Consider the following 19062-nt stretch of genomic DNA (forward strand, 5'->3'; position numbering starts at 1 on the left):
GCGGCTCTCGGGAGGCATGCGGAGTACATGGCCAAGCCAACTGAATCGCCTTTTCTTGACGAGAGTTGTCACCAAGTCTGCGTCCTACGGCTTATCTCTTAATTCCTCATAAAGTCAAACTACCAGATAGATTTGATAATATTATATTATCGGTGTTTCTTGATGGTTGGTAGGAGTTCCTTAATCAAACACCAAGCAGAGAAAGCTGATGTACTTCGGACACGTCATGAGAAATGAAAAATATCGTCTTCTCCACCTAATCATACAAGGCAAGATTGAAGGGCGAAGAACTCAAGGACGCCGAAGGACATCATGGCTGAAAAACCTACGACAATGGTTTGGCAGAGCCACCAAATCTCTGTTCCGAGCTGCAGCATCAAAATTGTAAATAGCCATGATGATCGCCGATCTTCGTTAGAAGTGGCACAGAAAGAAGAAATTGGTGTTTCCGGTGTTTGAATAGACCAAAAGCTTACGATGGGTGTGATCTTGAGCTCGTGTCTCTCGATGTCTCCCTGCTGGAAGAATTCACGGGTGACGAGGCTGGCCACGCGCTCCTCCACGGGCCAGGGCTTGCTGATGGCCGCCAGGTCGCACACGGTCATGGTCATGGCGCGCAGCAGTGTGCGGTTCTCCTCGGACGACCACAGCTCCGGGTCGCGGTTGTTGTCCTCCGACGCGACTAGATTTAGAAAAGCTCCCCGTTTTCTGAAAGATGTATACAATTGAAATAATTAACCTTAGTTTAATCACATGCATTGTTTCAATGTGCCTTAATATGGGACTATTGTAAAATGTATGATGATAAGAAAAACTCACATTTTACCAAAAATGTCCACCGGGTCCGTGCCACAATTGCATTTTTTAAAGTTTTTTTTATAAATAAAATTGTTTTTTCTTATACATATAAAAACGAGTTATTACATGGAACTACTTTGTATTTTATTAATTGTTTCGGCATTAACTTTGTGGTAAGACATGTTACAATGATTAAAGAAACACTTGTTTATATACCACTTGAGTTTTATTAATGACTATAGTTTCGGAAGCTAAAATTCCATCGTCAGATCTGAATAATAACATATTATACATTCAAGTGTTTCCTTAATCATTGGAACTACATTATTGTAATTCTTAATTCTAATCTTCACAATTCATTTTGTAATGATATTTTTCAAAACCAATCCAAATTAATATTCTATAAACAAAGGTTTTGCCCCACATGTTTTGCAAAAATATCAAAGGTTTATTTTCTTCCACCTTTTATTTTTGATCAGAGCACATAGCACAATCCTTGTACTTCCTCCCTGGTTGTAAATAAATAATGTGAAGCTTTCAATCGAGACGTTGTTCTGTATCTTCTGCAGCCGCGGTTCTTCGATATGCTTTAGGCCCCCGCAAAAGTCAAGCAAGCAAGGTTTGTCTGTACTTCTTACGGCTCATTGCTACATTTCTACTCTCTACTGTCCAGTCTTTGTATAAAACATATGAATTTATAATAGAGACTTCTAGCCTCCAGAAAAATAGTTTTCTCCACCACTTTCTTATAAAATCCGATACTCATTCTAGTAAAATCCTTACTATTACTAAATTATTTACAAAAAGACGTATTATATCATGTCGAGTGTCACTTGATATTGGAGCTGATGGAAGAAAATCAATGTTTAGTCAACTATTTATTATAAAATCCCCGCTATTTTAAAGTTATCCGCAGTAAGACGTATTATATCATGTTGAGTGTCACTTGATATTGGAGCTGATGGAAGAAAATCAATGTTTAGTCAACTATTTATTATAAAATCCCCGATATTTTAAAGTTATCCGCAGTAAGACGTATTATATCATGTTGAGTGTCACTTGATATTGGGAGTTGGTGGAAGACAATCAATGTTGAGTCAAATCTTTCTTATAAAATCCCCAATATTTTAAAATTACCAGCAATAAGCATATTACAACATTTTGAGTGTGTTTGGACAATAGATGTCTCTAGTGAAGTTCTAGGGATTCAAGAACAAGGTTTCTAAATTGGTTCATATATATAGAACTTCCAAGAATTTGAGTAGTGTGGTTGTCAATAATGGGTAGAATTGGTGAATGTTACACGTGTGTAAAGTGATCACTTAAACCAGCCTAGGTCGTCAGCCCCGTAAATGCCCAGACTTCCATATTCTTCTTCATCTTTGATGAGATGTCAAAAAATTATATGAATAAGCATATTACACTAAACATTTTGTACCAATTTTTATGTTTTTGTGGTTAACTATAATTGGCTTCTATAATGTTTATCTTTAAATTGTTTTGTTTTTTGTTTAGTTGCTGTTGTAAAACCCAAAAAAAAAAAAAAAAAAATTTAGGTTGAGTATTACTTGATATTGAAGCTGGTGGAAGAAAATCAATGTTGACTCTTTCCCATAAAATCCCCACTATTTTAAAATTATCCGCAAAAAGACATATGTACTAATAAACCATATCGAGTTGTAAGGGTTAAGGGAAATTATGTTACCTGAAGTAAACAGCGAGATCAGTGCTAAGGATAGCATCCTCCAGCACTTTGATGACTCTCTCGTAGTCCTCCGGAGACAGATGAAGCAAGATCTGGTTGCCGGGAGAGTTGAGGATCATGAGGCACTGGTCGAAATGGTGGTGCTCCATGGTGGATGTGGAGTACAGCTGGGCTAGAGGAGATGACGCTCTGAAAGTGTTGGAGACAAGTTAACATTCCGATCAACATTTTACAAACGACATATGGTGGAACTGTGCAAATCCAATGATTAATTTAGCTGAATTAAATTGCATGAAACACTTAAAGATGATGAAATAATCACAAAAGAATCGAAGAATGACAAATCGCAATGAAAAGAATGTGACCTTAACCCTAAAAAATAGAAAAATTATCTGAAGTGTGGTTTTCTTGTTTAAATACAACCACAGATGGCAGTACAAGTGCCATTTTAGAAATAAATGTCACCGGGCTTTAGTTATGAGCGCGGGCGTTCATGTACGCCCATACTCCTTTGAGGAAAGTTTTATATGATGGACCATGTACGACATACTCCCGGACAGATTTAAAAGTAAAACGTTTGTTTTAAATGAAATTATATGACATACTTGATTTGAAAAGAATTGTTTGTTCCTCGATGGTCCAGGTCGTGACAGAGACAGCCAATCATCAGAGCGAGACACTCTATCTCACCAAATATTTTCCACCACTGGGTTGCCTGCAAAAAAAAATTAATATCCTAAGTAATTCATAGCACCTGCATCAATCCTTTAATACAAAATACGAGGATATTTTTTTAAAATGTGGATTACTATATCAAACAATTCATCCGTGTAATTTTTGCAATTGCGGTTTCCAGATGTAAAGACGTAGTCCGCCACCATAAAGCAATGGTTGACGCATTTAGCTAACGTTCTGGAAGCCTGAGGTTCAGTTTCCAGGGCGGGTCAAAAAATATTACTGATTTTTCAGTGCAATATTCATTATTATATTATCCTGTACTGGAAGTTAAAATAATAGTTACCGTTAGTATGGAGAACATCATTTGAGCCACGTTGAAGGCATGCCTCCAATTGTGGTACGTCACGTTTCTGTAATTCTTCTTGACGCTGAGCAGCCAGCGACACAGCACCGAGTACTCGATGTGGAACCGCTCCACAAAGTCCAGGTCCAGAAACATGCGCAAGCACGCCGTCAACGTGTCGTCGTCGTGGAGGTCAATGTCATCAAAGGCGAGGTTGTGCAGCTGGAAGTGGGCTGACGACGGGACTCGTAGAGTCTGCAAAGTAATCACCATCAGAAAATGTATATTTTTATTATCATAACCATGTTTCTATGTACATATAATGATATATTAAAATTTGTTTAATGCCTGCATTGCTCCCATTCTCTTATACGGCTGTGAAACATGGCACCTTACAAGGGCCCAGAGCAGCCATGTACTGAGTTTTGAGAACAGGTGTCTGCGGAGAATTTTAGGCGTGCGGTGGTTTGACTTTGTGAGGAATGAAGAGATAAGGCGTAGGACGCAACAAATTTTGGTCACAATTGTCGTCAAAAAAGGGCGATTCAGTTGGCTTTGCCATGTACTCCGCATGCCTCCTGAGAGCTGCCATCAAGCTTGCCTCCTTTACAAGGCATCAGGTTCGCACCGCCCAGGACGACCACTGCTGACAATTTGTCGGCAGTTCTCGTCAGAACTTCGGGATGTACAGCTGACTTGGAAGGATGCAAAAGAGTTGGCAGCCGACAGAAAAGTCTGGAGACAGTTTGTGAACTCCATATGCTCCGCTTAGGGAGTGGATATAGTTTAATTATTTAATTAATTATAAATTTACTTACTCTTAATCTTTGGGCATCATCCATAGAAGCTGAAGCATGATAACTCAGAACCTGAAAGAGAAAATTATAAGAAGTTATAGTGACTGCACCATAAAGGTTTCAAATTTATTAGTATTATTTTCTACTTATATTAACAAAGGTAAAATTATATGTAATCAGACTTCTACTTTAACATTTGCCCTGTGGGTGACAGAGAAAATACATCTTGATTATTTTTATTTTTAAACTAAGTTCAGATAACTTATTATTTGTATACCATTTTGAGATGAAACATCATTTATATGAAAGAAGATAAATCCATCATATAAGTGAAAGATACCATATTTCATCACAAGTAGAGACATCTATAATATTGATATATCATTGGTAATAATCCAGTATCTCCCAGTATGTAAAATAATCTGGTTAGGATATTGCATACATCTAAATAAAATAGGGTCTCTGCCTTAGTAAATGCTTTCTCAAACCAACTATATCCATGGATCCAGTGAACTCACACTTGAAGTGTCATGAGAATTATGATATATGTAGGAGTTCCAAAAATTACAGAAATTGTCAATCATGGGTAGGTTTTTTCTATTATTGTTTTTTTTTTATACGAGGTCAAGGGATCAAGGGAGGTTTTTGCATCCCTTATGTCACTGCGACCATATTAGATCTGCTATGACCTCCCTCTATATCATAGCTCACTCTCAAGACCTACATGAGTCATGTAGCTCACAGCCTGTCTTGGTGGAAAAAAATTCACCTTCTCGGAGTTCAGTAGTAGTCCTCCAAGGATGTGACTTCGTTTGCGAGCGAGTGCGTCACAATTAAAGAGAATGTGGATTGGTGTTTCGTTATCCTCCATACAAAGCCTGCATACTGGGGAGTCATGTAGTCCAATTTTGTCATGTGTTTCCTCAGTCTGCGGTGTCCTGTTAAGGTCTTGGTTAGGATCCTTATTTGTTTTTTGCTAAGCTTTAGAGCTTCTGTGGTGAATTTCCGCGAGTACCCCATGATCAGTTCCTTTGCGTGTTTTATCCCTGAGCTCATGGGTAGGCTTACATATTGTTTTCATAAATGTTGTTAATTAATTTGGAAAAGTGATGGAACTTACGTCCAGTGTGACACTCTGCTTAGCCATGGCTGTGATGGCCTTCTCGTACATGTGTGTATTGTGGATTCCCATGCCACAGAATATGGCAAACGCCTCCACAAAGTTTTCATCATTCTTTGTAAACAGCAGACCCTCAAATTTGTTGATGAGCTGCAATTAATAACAAGCTTTCATTAACCCTAGACTACGGGACTTGTTTCACTAATGTGCAAAGGCAAATAGCCGCAAGTTAAAAACAGTAGTTTTGAGACGAAGAGTTTCAAAATGATGCTTTTTGCCAAAACATGTATCAAATAAAATTTTGCGGCTATTTGGATAATGAATATCTCAGTAAAGGAAAGAGATAGAGCAAAATCTGTGATTGTATATGATAGAAGCCAGTTTTATGAATGCTATGAGCCGTGTTAAGCCAAGCAGACGGAACTTAAGTTACGGCTAGTTGCCTTTACACATTAGTGATATGAAAAAATCACATTTTACCAAAAATGTTTATAAAAGACAATTAAAAAATAAGTTTAACATGTTTTTAGAGAATATGATATACAAAACGAACATAAAATTTAAGTAATTATTTGTTTTTAATTAATGTTTTACTTAGTAAATACCACTATTTCTTAAAATCTACTGTGACACGTGTTTCGATGCATTCCGCATCATTTTCAAACACCGCATCATTTTCAAACACCAATTTACGGTGTTTGAAAATGATGCGGAATGCATCGAAACACGTGTCACAGTAGATTTTAAGAAATAGTGGTATTTACTAAGTAAAATATTAATTAAAAATGGATAGATTTTACCACAAAGTGACTGCCGAATCAATCAATGAAATAATTATTTGTTAACACATTGTTGTCGGGCGTTTTTTTCATCAACCCTGACCCTAATTATACTCAGACAATCTGCCACCCGACCCTCAGTATACTAATCACAAGTAACCACACACCCAATTCCGATCTGTACAATGTTTTTTTGCATCTCTCGTGCTATACCAAAAGTAAGCAAAAATAAAGCTTATAAGCGTCTTCCGCTCTTTACCAACAGTATGTAAAAGACGCTATTAAGCATTTCCCGCAAACACTGTGTTCAGATGACTTTGTTTAGTGCCTGATCTAATTGGAACGTTACTCTATTTGAGCCGAAGATATAAGGAAAAGTGATATACCTGGATTACTCCAATGATTTGTCCTGAGGAATTCTTAATAGCCATACACAGAATGGTTGTGTGTTTAAAGTTGGTTCCTTCATCAACAGATGCATCAAATCTTTCATCCTCGTATGCATTAGGAATGTTTACCGTCTAGAAATTACAAAACAAGAAATATCGTCAGAACATGGTCCATATTTAAAAGATGAGTTATTCCATATGGCAGATAATGAATTTCATAAAACATTTCATTCATTCGAACCCTTATCCGCACCCCAATGGTGCATAGGGCACTGCATCATATAAACACAATGTTTTCTTGATCATTAACACATGAAGGAAAGGTGATCAGCCCTCCGCTTCAGGTACCAGTCCAGGGTAATATTGAATAAATATTAGGGTGAAAAAATCACTTATATTTATTTGACACCCCCTGGGAATCGAACCCGGGACCTCCAGTACGGTAGCCGAGCGTGCTGACCATTACACTACGGAGACGGAGAATAATATACACAGACAGTTAATATATAAATTTATTATATTAAAAAATAATAATAAATTACCTCTCCTGTGGTAGCTACATAGCCGGTGATGCCAATGTTTATGGGAAATCTGCTTTCAAATGGGCTGAAAAGAAAAGAAAACGTAATAAGATTGTACTCTCAAATATACAAAGTAAGTACGTGACCGGCTGTGCGAGAAGCCGCATGTGGTAGATTTTTTTTAGATATATCGACTGTGGTATAGTTTACCAAAACCTACCTAGTTCGGGCATCAGTTTCATCTCTGGTCAGGTCGTTTGCCTCGAAGTCGAAAACTCTTGAGAAACTACCTTTGGATGCCTCATGGACGAGCAGCACCTGGGGAGGAAAATGACTGTCATGAACATGTAACAGCAACACAAGCAATACATAGCATTGCTCATGGCGGACGGCGCGCTTCTTGACGGCCGCCGATATTGAGTATTTTGATATCTCAACATAAATTATGAAGAATATGGAAGTCTGGGTATTTATAGGGCTAACGGCTTGTCATAGGATGGTTTAAGTGATTATTTCAAAGAAGTGTTTTTTACTCCAATGGGTCAGTCATCTGACAACCACACTACACAAATATCAGAAGTCATATTTATGCTTCAATTGGCACTTTTTTTCCATGCTAGTTGTTGGCACCATCTATGGTTGAGTTGAGTAAGTTTTTTTTGAAAATTAGCAAAGACCTTTATTTAAGATTTTTTCCGATTTATTTTACATACTAGGACGCTTGAATTTATCATTTAAAATTTTAGATTAAACAGATATTTTTACCAGTTATTTAAAATTTCAATCGCGCGTTTTTACGCGACACTTAAATTAAATTATTGAAAATAAAAAATTGGCCCTCCAAAACTTTCCAAACCGCTTTGCTACCTCCTCACGTTTGGCTCCTTTGGTCCAAGAGGCTGCGGACCCCTGACCTAAACCAACCTGTGACTGGTCATCGACATGACGCTATTGTTGTAATGTGAGTGTACCTGCACCCGCTGGCACTGTATGAGGCTCTGCGTGTGCGTGAGGATGCGCAGCACCATGTGCTCGATGGTGCTCTGCTCCTCGAAGATCATGCGCGCGAGGTCCAGCAGCACCTGGTTGCGGCGCACCTCCAGCTGCGAGCGCTCGTACAGCTGCGCGTTGCGCAGCCCGATGCCGCAGAACTGCAGGTAGCCGGCGAACACCATCTCGTCGTTGGCCGTGAACGGGGAGTCGCTTTGCTTGTTGATCACCTGCACACACCAGCAAATTGGAAATATAATAAAGCTGTCCCACCGCATTCCCAGACCTTCTCTTGATACAGAAGCATGTAATATGTTTTTTTTTGTTGAAATAAATCTAGGCTTCCTGACAGACCTTGTCTTGCAAATCGGAAAAAATAATAATACTGAAAGCTGTCCCACCGCATTCCCAGACCTTCTCTTGATACAGAAGCATCCAGGCTTCCTGACATACCTTCTCTTGCAAAGCTGTCCCACCGCATTCCCAGATCTGATACAGAAGCATCCAGGCTTCCTGACAGACCTTCTCTCGCAAAGCTGTCCCGCCACATTCCCAGGTCTGATACAGAAGTATCTAAGCTTCCTGACAAACTTTCCTTTCCAAACAATTTTTTTTAAACTAAGTTGTGAAGATGCATATTAATTATAGTGGACCATGGATCATCTTCGTCTTCCTGGCTCCATCCCATTTTATCGTCTTTGTAAGAGGGTGAAGAATCACCCCCGCTGTCTGGCAGCGAGGGTGATTCTTCTCTCGGTGATTCAAAGACTGACAAAATGTCTTGCTTGCAGGATTGCAGGTCATGGGCAACGTCATCTAGGCCATGCCTTCGAATCGAAAGTAAAATTTAATTAAAAACATTTTTACTAACCTGAGCTACACCGATGACGTCACCATTGAAATCCTTAATGGGCATGCAGAGGAGGGTCCTTGTTCTGTATCCGGTCAGGACATCGATATCGTGGTTAAATCTCTCGTCCTGTGAACAAACAAAGAAAAACGTAAAACATTATTCTTGAATCACTAGAACTTCACTAGAGACATCTATTGGTGAGATGAAGAAAAACTTTTTTTTTAGCAGAAACTCTTATATTAGTATGTGAGCTCCGAATCCTGGATAATAATCACGCACATGAGAAACGCCAGAAAATATCATTTTATTTTTTTATTATTTTACCTTAGAATTTGACCAGTTAATTTATTTACAGCATTTTGAGTGTGTCCAAATTCTTCAGAAATCTGGATTATCTCCAATTATAAGAGTTAATTTTCATACAATTTTTTGACATCTCATCATGATTACTGATAACTTTAGATATTTTAATAAAATATCTAAAGTTATCAGTAATCATGATGAGATGTAGATGTCAATAAGAATGTTACCGATAGTCTTGTGATTTTTAATATTAATTTATTAGCCAATAAACCAACATTATGACAAAAATCTATTATAAATTTCTACCTATTAAGCACGAAACGCTGTTGTACATATTACGTTTAGTATGTATGTTATATTGCAAAATATGTATGTTTATATTATACCGTTATGTGAAGTGCATAGTGGATTCCGGGCGAGGAATGCAAGAGCCAGGATGCACTCGAGTGCATGGTGAAAGAGAAGAAGTGTTATTATTGTTTGTAGCCGGGCCATTTCGTAGTTCAGTGAAAATATGAAAAATAGTTGAAGAATGTTTGGATGCCCCAAACATAATATGCGATATTTTACGATCTGAGGGATGCAAAATGGAGCGAGATGCTTACTATTGTGTATGCATCTATCCAGACGTGATTTACTAAAGCTTTGAGCTTTATGTTGTCTGTCTATAAAAATATGATCTGTACTTTCTATCATTAGAATCCTAACTGTCCATCAAACCTCATAGCTTAGTTTTTTCCTCTACCTCCTTCCCTAAACTCCCCTTTTCCTTTGCCTTCCTTATTTTCATTAATTTGTAATTTATATATATTTTTAATGTTCAAGTACTATCTACCCTCGGATTGCAAACAGCTACTTATATAAGATATTTATTGATTTGGCATTTGATTTGTAGAATTGTATGGATACATAAGGACCGTCAGTCCATTTGATCTTCACATTCGTTTGAAAATGCCATAACTAGGCGAAACAATTGTCACAATATTAATTTTTTATGTGTTTTTGTTAATAAAATACAACTTAGTAGACTCAAAAAATCTGTGTATGATTTAAAAATAAATAGATAAAAAAGCTTTATAAGATATCAAAACGTATCCAACATCACTAGAATATTTTTGGTTGGTTGGAAGATATTGCTTTTTAACAATAAATCCGCCAATATACTTATTTATTTTCTGTACATGAAGTTTAAATAAAACAAAATAAAAATTAAAGTGGAACTGGGCAGGTCATGTGGCACGCATGTCTGAGGATAGATGGACCAAAAAGGTGCTTGATTGTAAGTTCAGACCTCAGTACTGCTTAGAAGCAAGACGTCGGGCTTCGACTCAATTGATTTGCCACGTTATTATAAGCATCGCCATTGCTGTTCTCACCCTTATAATTGGCAAATAAATATTAAATTAAATTAATTAATAATAAAAATTAAATTGCGTCTTAACGAATACTGGCCATGATGGTAAAAATAAAGTTGGTTGTATCGCAAAAAAACTATTTGCTCACTCCTTTCAACAACGTTGTATTTAAAAAAAAAATTTCAGGAGATCGTTTTTAAAGTTTAAAAATATAATGAAATGTATTAAAAATAAATATCAAGCCACTGTTACGTTACGTGTGCATTGAGATCGGGATTCTTTCCACGTTTTCATTTTCATATGCATGTATATCTATTCTGTTTTCACATATCGCTCACTTCTTTCAACATCAAAAAACTTGATTTTTCAGGAGATCATTTTTAAAGTTTTAAAATATAATGAAATGTATTAAAAATAAATATCAAGCAACTTATTGAACTTTTCACTGTGCAACAGATCTTTTTAGGTAAAACCTGAATGTTTTTTCTCCAATTGAAAAATATTTAGTATATTTAAAAAAATAATTTAACAATGCCTTTCCTTCAAAATGCGAAACCAACACTTTCTGCCCTGTAGCGGGTAAATATTAAGTGAAAAGTATGCCGCTTTTGCTAGGATATAGTACATTTTCTGTGCACAACTGAAAATTGACGATTTTTGATATATGACGTTGTTGAAAGGAGTGAGCGAATTATTTGCAAATTGGCGTGCTGCCATCTTTTTACGAAACAGTGTATTTTTTATACTTTCATTAATCACACGAAAAATGTCAGAGAAGCTCGGAGTGGTAACTAAATTTTAAAAAATAAGAGGACAAACATTTTGATGAACGACCAATTATTATGATTCGGCAAATATGGCGAGCGCAAACCTTTTTGTCCGCCACGATGAAACAAATTGTAAAGGCGAGATAAAGCAATCTATTTCTTGGAAAATTTATTATTTTCCATTATTTAGCAATCATTCCAAACGACCTTACTCCATCCTTACTCTCCTCTGCGCATTCATAAGAAAGAAATTTTCATTATGAAAATAATTGAATATCTGGAACTTGCGTTATTTTTGTAAATCATGCAAAATCTGACGTCTAAAGTGGATTATTTTTTGTGCGAATATTTGGGGTTTATTTCATTGTTTGTTTCTTCCATTTTGTCATAGAACGAATCCGAAATTCTTCAATCTTTCGTGGTTCGGAAATCATAATACAATCGTAAGTTGAGATAAGAATGGAGCTTTCATTTTGAAGTTTATAAATGAAATGGGTTATTTTGAATGTCATTTTTTGACATATCCACGAAGATGAAGAAGAACATGGAAATCTGGGCATAAACGGGGCTATGACAGTCATACGCTGGTTTAAGTGATCACACGTGTAACATTCACCAATTCTACCCATTATTGCTAACCACACTACTCAAATTCTTGGAAGTTCTATGTAAGTATGTGAACCAATTTTGAAAAAGTCCCGTGGTTCAGTGTCGCGGACTCTTAAGTCATAGTTTCTCGGTTCGAACCCACTCTACCACAATTTGATACCTATTTCTAATGCATCCCAACTTATCGACTTTGGAAACTGTTGGAGTCAGCTCTCCTCGTCCTCAGGTTGTCGTCATTTTATCATGGACAGCATCACCTAGGCCATGCCTTCGAATCATGTTATCATTCTGCAGCATTCATGAATTTTTGGTCTTCCTGTAGATGTCTTTTGAGGACGATCTATGGACGATTGCCTGGTTCACAATATGTTCAGGTTCTCAGCGTCCTATGTGCCCATACAACCTCAATTTCCTTTCTTATACCTTACCATCGATGTATGTTACACCCAGGCTTCCACGAATGCGTGAACTCTTTATTTTATATGAATATATATATATATATATATATATATATATATATATATATATATATATATATATATATATATATATATATATATATATATATATATATATATATATATATATATATATATATATATATATATATAAATATAAATCCGTCCGCCTCCGTAGTGTAATGGTCAGCATGCTCGGCTAACGTTCTGGAGGATTCGTTCGAATATTACACTGGACTGGTACCTGAAGTGGAGGGCTGATCACCTTTCCTTCATGTGTAATCGATCGAGATAACACTGCATTTATATGAAGCAGTGCCCTATGCACCATTGGGGGCGGTAAGGGATTTATTATTTTTATTATACATAAATAAATATATATATATATTATATATATATATATATATATATATATATATATATATATATATATATATATATATATATATATATATATATATATATATATATATATATATATATATATATATATATATATATATATATATATATATATATATATATATATATATATATATATATATATATATATATATATATATATATATATATATACACACACACACAAACGCATGTACGTACGTGTGTATGTGTGTGTGTGTGTGTGTGTAAAATATTAAATGGGGCCGATTGTAGACCATTTCCTACTTAATATTCGCGTCAGGCAGAACGTGTGGTGTTTCGGAAGAAAAGTTTTTGCAAAACGGAACGTCTATGTATCATTGTCGGCAGAAAATAATTTTGTGTGAAAACATGACACTGTTCATAGTTATGCGAGGGATTAAGTGAAATTTAAGGGCGGGCCCACATACGAAACGAATAACAATAATCCTGTACGTGTTTCACAAAGTTATGTTTGTGATAAATCTGGATTATCCACATTAGTTGTGACATTGGTAAACAAGGAATAATATATATCGGATAAATAAAGGATCAGTCGGCGATTGTCAACACGAACGCGACTAATTATCAAAATTTATATTGCAGTGTTCGAACGGTGGTATAAGAAAATAATGCTTTTCGTACATGGAAATTATTATTTCTTTTTAAAAGAGAAATATTTGTGGTTTTATTATTTACACAAGCATTTCAATTTCATACTATTTCTGCGAGCCTAAGCGGCTGGAAGTGCAGTGTTCGAACGGTGGTATTAGAAAATAATGCTTTTCTTACATGGAAATTATTATTTCATTTTAAAAGAGAAATATTTGTGGTTTTATTATTTACACAGACATTTCAATTTCATACTATTTCTGCGAGCCTAAGCGGCTGATTGTTTGAAATAGGTATCAAATTGTGGTAGAGTGGGTTCGAACCAAGAAATTCTGAGTTTGCGACACTAACCAACGGGACCACAAACCGACACAACTGCATTTATTGTTTACCTTGCTTATAATGTACAAGGTTTATGGATCAAATAAAAGAGTTTCTGCTTACTAAAACGCTTCTTTACATCTCACCAATAGATGTCTCTAGTGAAGTTCTAGTGATTCAAGAACAAGGTTTCTAAATTGGTTCATATATATAGAACTTCCAAGAATTTGAGTAGTGTGGTTGTCAATAATGGGTAGAATTGGTGAATGTTACTCGTGTGTAAAGTGATCACTTAAACCAGCCTATGACGGTCGTCAGCCCCGTAAATTCCCAGACTTCCATATTCTTCTTCATCTTTGATGAGATGTCAAAAAACAATATAAAAAGATATTTTATTTAAACCTGTGTTGGGAACGGGAGGGATAATCTAGTGTGGACCAATCAGGAACTCCACGGCATAATGCTAGGCTGAGATAAGCATTATCGATAAAATGAAGAAAGGTGTGTTGAGATGGTTTGGGCATATGGATCGAATGAGTGAAGAAAGGAGAGTTAAACAAATTTATGAGGTGAGTACTTTGTATTAGAGGAAAATATAATAAAATATATTCGTATTAGTACTACAATACATATCGCTCACTCCTTTCAAGAACGTCATAAATCAAAAATCGTCAATATTCAGTTGTGCATGTTTTTGGAATGCCCAGAAAATGTACTATATCCCAGTAAAAACGGCATATTTATAACTTAATATTTACCCGCTACAGGGCAGAAAGTTTTGTTTTTGCATTTTGAAGAAATGGTATTGTTTAATTATTTTTACAAATATACTTAATATTTTTCAAACGGAGAATAAACCTTCAGGATTTACCTAAAAAGATCTATTGCACAGTAAAAAGTTAAATAAGTGGCTTGATATTTATTTTTAATACATTGTACGTAGTATATTTTTAAACTTTAAAAACGTTTTCCTGAAAAATCAAGTTTTTTGATTTATGACGTTCTTGAAAGGAGTGCGCGATATACAGTCAGTGTGAAAACCCGCATATTATGAAGAGACGGGTACGTCTCGAAACCGATTGACATAAAAATCTCGGTGAGTGGTTATATACTAATATTATTAACATTTTTGCAAAAAAAAGTTAATTCTTTAATATCTACCACCAAATAAAGACAAAATATTATTGATTAATTTTCAAATTCGATACGATTTAATATAGTAGACACAACCCATTAAAGAATCTCCTAATTTATAGTATTTCTTAGTGTGATTTATATCGCATTATCATCATGTTACGGGTTGAATTCACCCCCGCAAGTGTTGCAGCCCATCTCAGCCTCCACCGACTCTCAAATTACTGGAAAAAGTATAGCGGCTAGTCTGCTACGACAAAACTAATGAGTTTCATCAGGAAATTTTTAATTAACTCAGAGAAATTGAATAACGTTCCGATACTGAAAGCGACTCGAGAAAAGTAGATTTTCATTTTAAAAATGTTAGACAATGATTAGGGTACGTCATGGATTTTATAATCTAAAGAAATTTTTAATTATGATGTTAAATTCTTAGCCATGTAACCGATCTTTATTGTGAAAATGTTATTTTATAAAATTATTAAGGAACTCTTATAATCCATACATTCATAAAGTTTTACCATTAAAATAATTCCATTTGAAAGCTATAATTCTTTAATTTAAGTTTTACTTGGTTTTACCACATTTTCTTAAAATATATTGTGACACGTGACACGTATTTAAAAAAAAATCTTAAATGTGCTTAAAAAATTACATTTTAAAAGATTTTAAAATGTAATTTTTATAAAGGAAAATATTAAAAAATAAATAGATATTACCACAAAGTGACTGCCCAATCAATTAATGAGTAATTATCGCAGTTTTTTTTAACTCCGCAAGTGTAAAAGAAACAACAATAAATGTATTTTTTTAATAAGTAAAGTGTGTGTACACGACGGATTCTTCAGTTCTTTGGACACGTTGCGCGTGGAAATGAGGATAGCCTGGAACGACTGGCTATGATCGGTAGCCTGGAGGGGAAGAGAGGAAGAGGAAGATCCCCACACGATGGACCGATCAAGCTAAGACAGCAGCAGGCACCTCGGTGGTTGGAGCGCTACGTGCAGCGCAGTCAAGGGATAACTGGAGAAGAGTCATTGCTTACGCAAGGGTCACAACCCCCAGTAATGAGGAATAAGACGAAGAAGAAAAAGGAGCATAATTTGTGAAATTTAAGAGACAAAATAAAGTATTTATTGTAACTGCAGATAGTTGGTAGAATTTCATTATGAATTGTTGGGTAATATATTCAAAATTAAACACAGTTATTGGATTGAATTCTACTTTTGTATACATATATATGATAATATGTGACGCGTTTTGTCTTATTAAGACATTATCAAACACAACATAGTGTATGATAATGCCTTAATAAGACGAAACTCGTCATATTTTATCATATATCGCTCACCCCTTTCAACAACGTCATAAATCAAAAATCGTCAATTTTCAGTTGTGCATGTTTTCGGAATACTCAGAAAATGTACAATATCCCAGCAAAAACGGCATATTTTTAACTTAATATTTACCCGCTACAGGGCACAAAGTGTTGTTTTTGCATTTTAAGGAAATGTATTGCTTAATATTTTTTTTTAAATATCCTAAATACTTTTGAAATGGAGAAAAACATTCAGGTTTTACCTAAAAACATCTGTTACACACTAAAAAGTCCAATAAGTGGCTTGATACATTTTAATACATTTCATTTTATTTTTATACTTTAAAAACAATCTTCTGAAAAATCAAGTTTTTTGATATATGACATTGTTGAAAGGAGTGAGCGATATAAGTATGTAAATCAAAGTAGAATTCAATCTAATAACCGTGTTTAATTTTGTATATATTACCCAACAATACAAAACGAAGTGTTAAGGATATCAGACAAGCGATTTGTGATTCATTGCCGAGTTGAAAACATTATATGGAATATTGTACTGAAAATATTTATGTTTTTCACCAATAATTTTTCCCTACAAACAGAAGTTTCTCCATAGTAAACAAAAATATTTACTCGACAATAAAAATATAGTACAATATCTTCTCTGGACATCTGCCACACGACTTCAAGATTAATATTATAGAGAAAAACTTTTATAGCGACATTTTCGTAAAATACTATTTACACTGGCTTTATACTCGTATATGGAGTTGGCAAAAGAAGGATGAAAGTAGACTGAATGCAGTCGAAATGCGATCTCTCAGAAGAATGTGCGACAATGTATGATAGATGTGCGAATAGTGAAATAAGGAAGGAATGCAAAGCTGAGATAAGCATTATCGATAAAATTAAGAAAGGTGTGTTGAGATGGTTTGGACATGTAGAAGAAATGAGTGAGGAAAGAACGGTAAAACAAATTTATGAGGCGAATGTTAGTGGGAAAAGAAGCAGAGGAAGACCGAAAAAAACATGGCACGATCAGGTATGCCAAATACTTGAAAGTGGTCAGGTTAGGAGTCGTAACAATCGGCGGGTATGTATGAGGAGATGCATGAACGTGGAAGAGGCGAAGAATGTTTGCAAGGACAGAGTGGTATAGCGCTCTATTCTCTCTGCCTACCCCTGCGGGGAAGCGGCGTGATGGTTAGTTAGTAAGTTAGTTATACTCGTATATATGATGATTAAAAACATAAATGCGATGAATGAATAATATTTTGTTGAAGGAAATTTTTCGTTTATAATTTATATTTGTAAAATGGTATTTTTAAACAAATATAAGGAGAAGAAAATATAAAATATCTCAAGAGGGATAGTCCGAAAGCATTTTGGCACTTTAGTTATCAGTATTGGGTAACATGAAATTGATTTTCTTATCACTAATAGAGACATAATATAATACATATATTGAAAAATTGTGTTTTGAAGGCCAAATATACAATAAATCGCAACTTAATTTTCTTGAGACCCAGGTAACAATTGACATAATTAATTTTTTGCTTAAAATGCCGTTGTTATATTGAAAATTTAAGTTTTATTCGAAAAAAATACATAGTTTTGAAAATAAAAGAGTTATTGAAGGGTAAGAAGTTTGTCCGCCTCCGTAGTGTAATGGTCAGCAAGCTCGGCTACCGTTCTGGAGGTCCCGGGTTCGATTCCCAAGGGGGGTCAAATAAATATAAGTGATTTTTTCACTCTAATATTTATTCAATATTACCCTAAACTGGTACCTGAAGCGGAGGGCTGATCACCTTTCCTTCGTGTGTTAACGATCAAGATAACACTGCGTTTATATGACGCAGTGCCCTATGCACCATTGGGGTGCGGATAAGGGTTTTATATATTATATAAGAAGTTTACACTACGGAGGCGGACTCCGCCTCCGTAGTGTAATGGTTAGCACGCTTGGCTACCGTACTGGAGGTCCCGGGTTCGATTCCCAGGAGGGGTCAAATAAATATAAGTGATTTTTTCACTGTGATATTTATTCAATATTACCCTGGACTGGTACCTGAAGCGGAGGGCTGATCACCTTTCCTTCGTGTGTTAACGATCAAGATAACACTGCGTTTATATGATGCAGTGCCCTATGCACCATTGAAGTGCGGATAAGGGTTTAAAAAAAATAAGTTAAGAAAAAATATGAAATAAAATTTTGCATATAAAAATATTTTTGTCGGGTTGTGGTCCCGTGGTTAGTGTCGCGGTCTCTTAAGTCAGAGTTTCTCGGTTCGAACCCCTCTACCACTATTTGATACCTATTTCTGAAAATGAACCGCTTAGGCTCGCACAGAAATAGTATGAAGTATAAATATTTGTGAAAATAATAAAAACACAAATATTTCTCTTTAAAAAAAAACTTGTCTTTTACCACTTCAGTTAATTTATTTTAACGACTAGTTTCGGAAGCTACAGATCTTCTGGTCTGAATATAAACAAGTGAATTATTATTATATATAGAACTTCCAAGAATTTGAGTAGTGTGATTGTCAATAACGGGTAGGATTGGTGAATGTTACACGTGTGTAAAGTGATTACTTAAACCAGCCTATGACGGTCGTCAGCCCCGTAAATGCCCAGACTTCCATATTTTCTTCATCTTTGATGAGATGTCAAAAAATAATATGATATAACACCAAATTCGATTTTAAATACCCTTCCTAAAATTATTTTGTAACATCTCATCAAAGATGAAGAAGAATATGGAAGTCTGGGCATTTACGGGGCTGACGACCGTCATAGGCTGGTTTAAG

At 35.4% G+C, this 19062-nt stretch overlaps 1 protein-coding gene across 1 annotated transcript in view; it reads right to left on the reverse strand.

The window, feature by feature from the left end:
• Nucleotides 1-19062, reverse strand: part of LOC148302462 (dual 3',5'-cyclic-AMP and -GMP phosphodiesterase 11-like) — a 168510-nt gene that overhangs the window by 9281 nt on the left and 140167 nt on the right. The window contains exons 7-17 of the mRNA XM_088271576.1: nt 8992-9099; nt 8102-8350; nt 7351-7448; nt 7152-7215; nt 6607-6741; nt 5442-5591; nt 4343-4393; nt 3525-3779; nt 3109-3218; nt 2504-2692; nt 477-708 (exon numbers count right to left, since the gene is read on the reverse strand). Of these exons, the coding sequence (XP_088127702.1) occupies nt 477-708; nt 2504-2692; nt 3109-3218; nt 3525-3779; nt 4343-4393; nt 5442-5591; nt 6607-6741; nt 7152-7215; nt 7351-7448; nt 8102-8350; nt 8992-9099 (1641 nt within the window). The remainder of the gene's footprint in view (nt 1-476; nt 709-2503; nt 2693-3108; nt 3219-3524; nt 3780-4342; nt 4394-5441; nt 5592-6606; nt 6742-7151; nt 7216-7350; nt 7449-8101; nt 8351-8991; nt 9100-19062) is intronic.

Source organism: Brachycentrus maculatus, unplaced genomic scaffold (genome assembly GCF_059751285.1).
Source record: "Brachycentrus maculatus isolate JH-2025_06_01 unplaced genomic scaffold, ASM5975128v1 h1tg000452l, whole genome shotgun sequence".
NCBI lineage: Eukaryota > Metazoa > Arthropoda > Insecta > Trichoptera > Brachycentridae > Brachycentrus > Brachycentrus maculatus.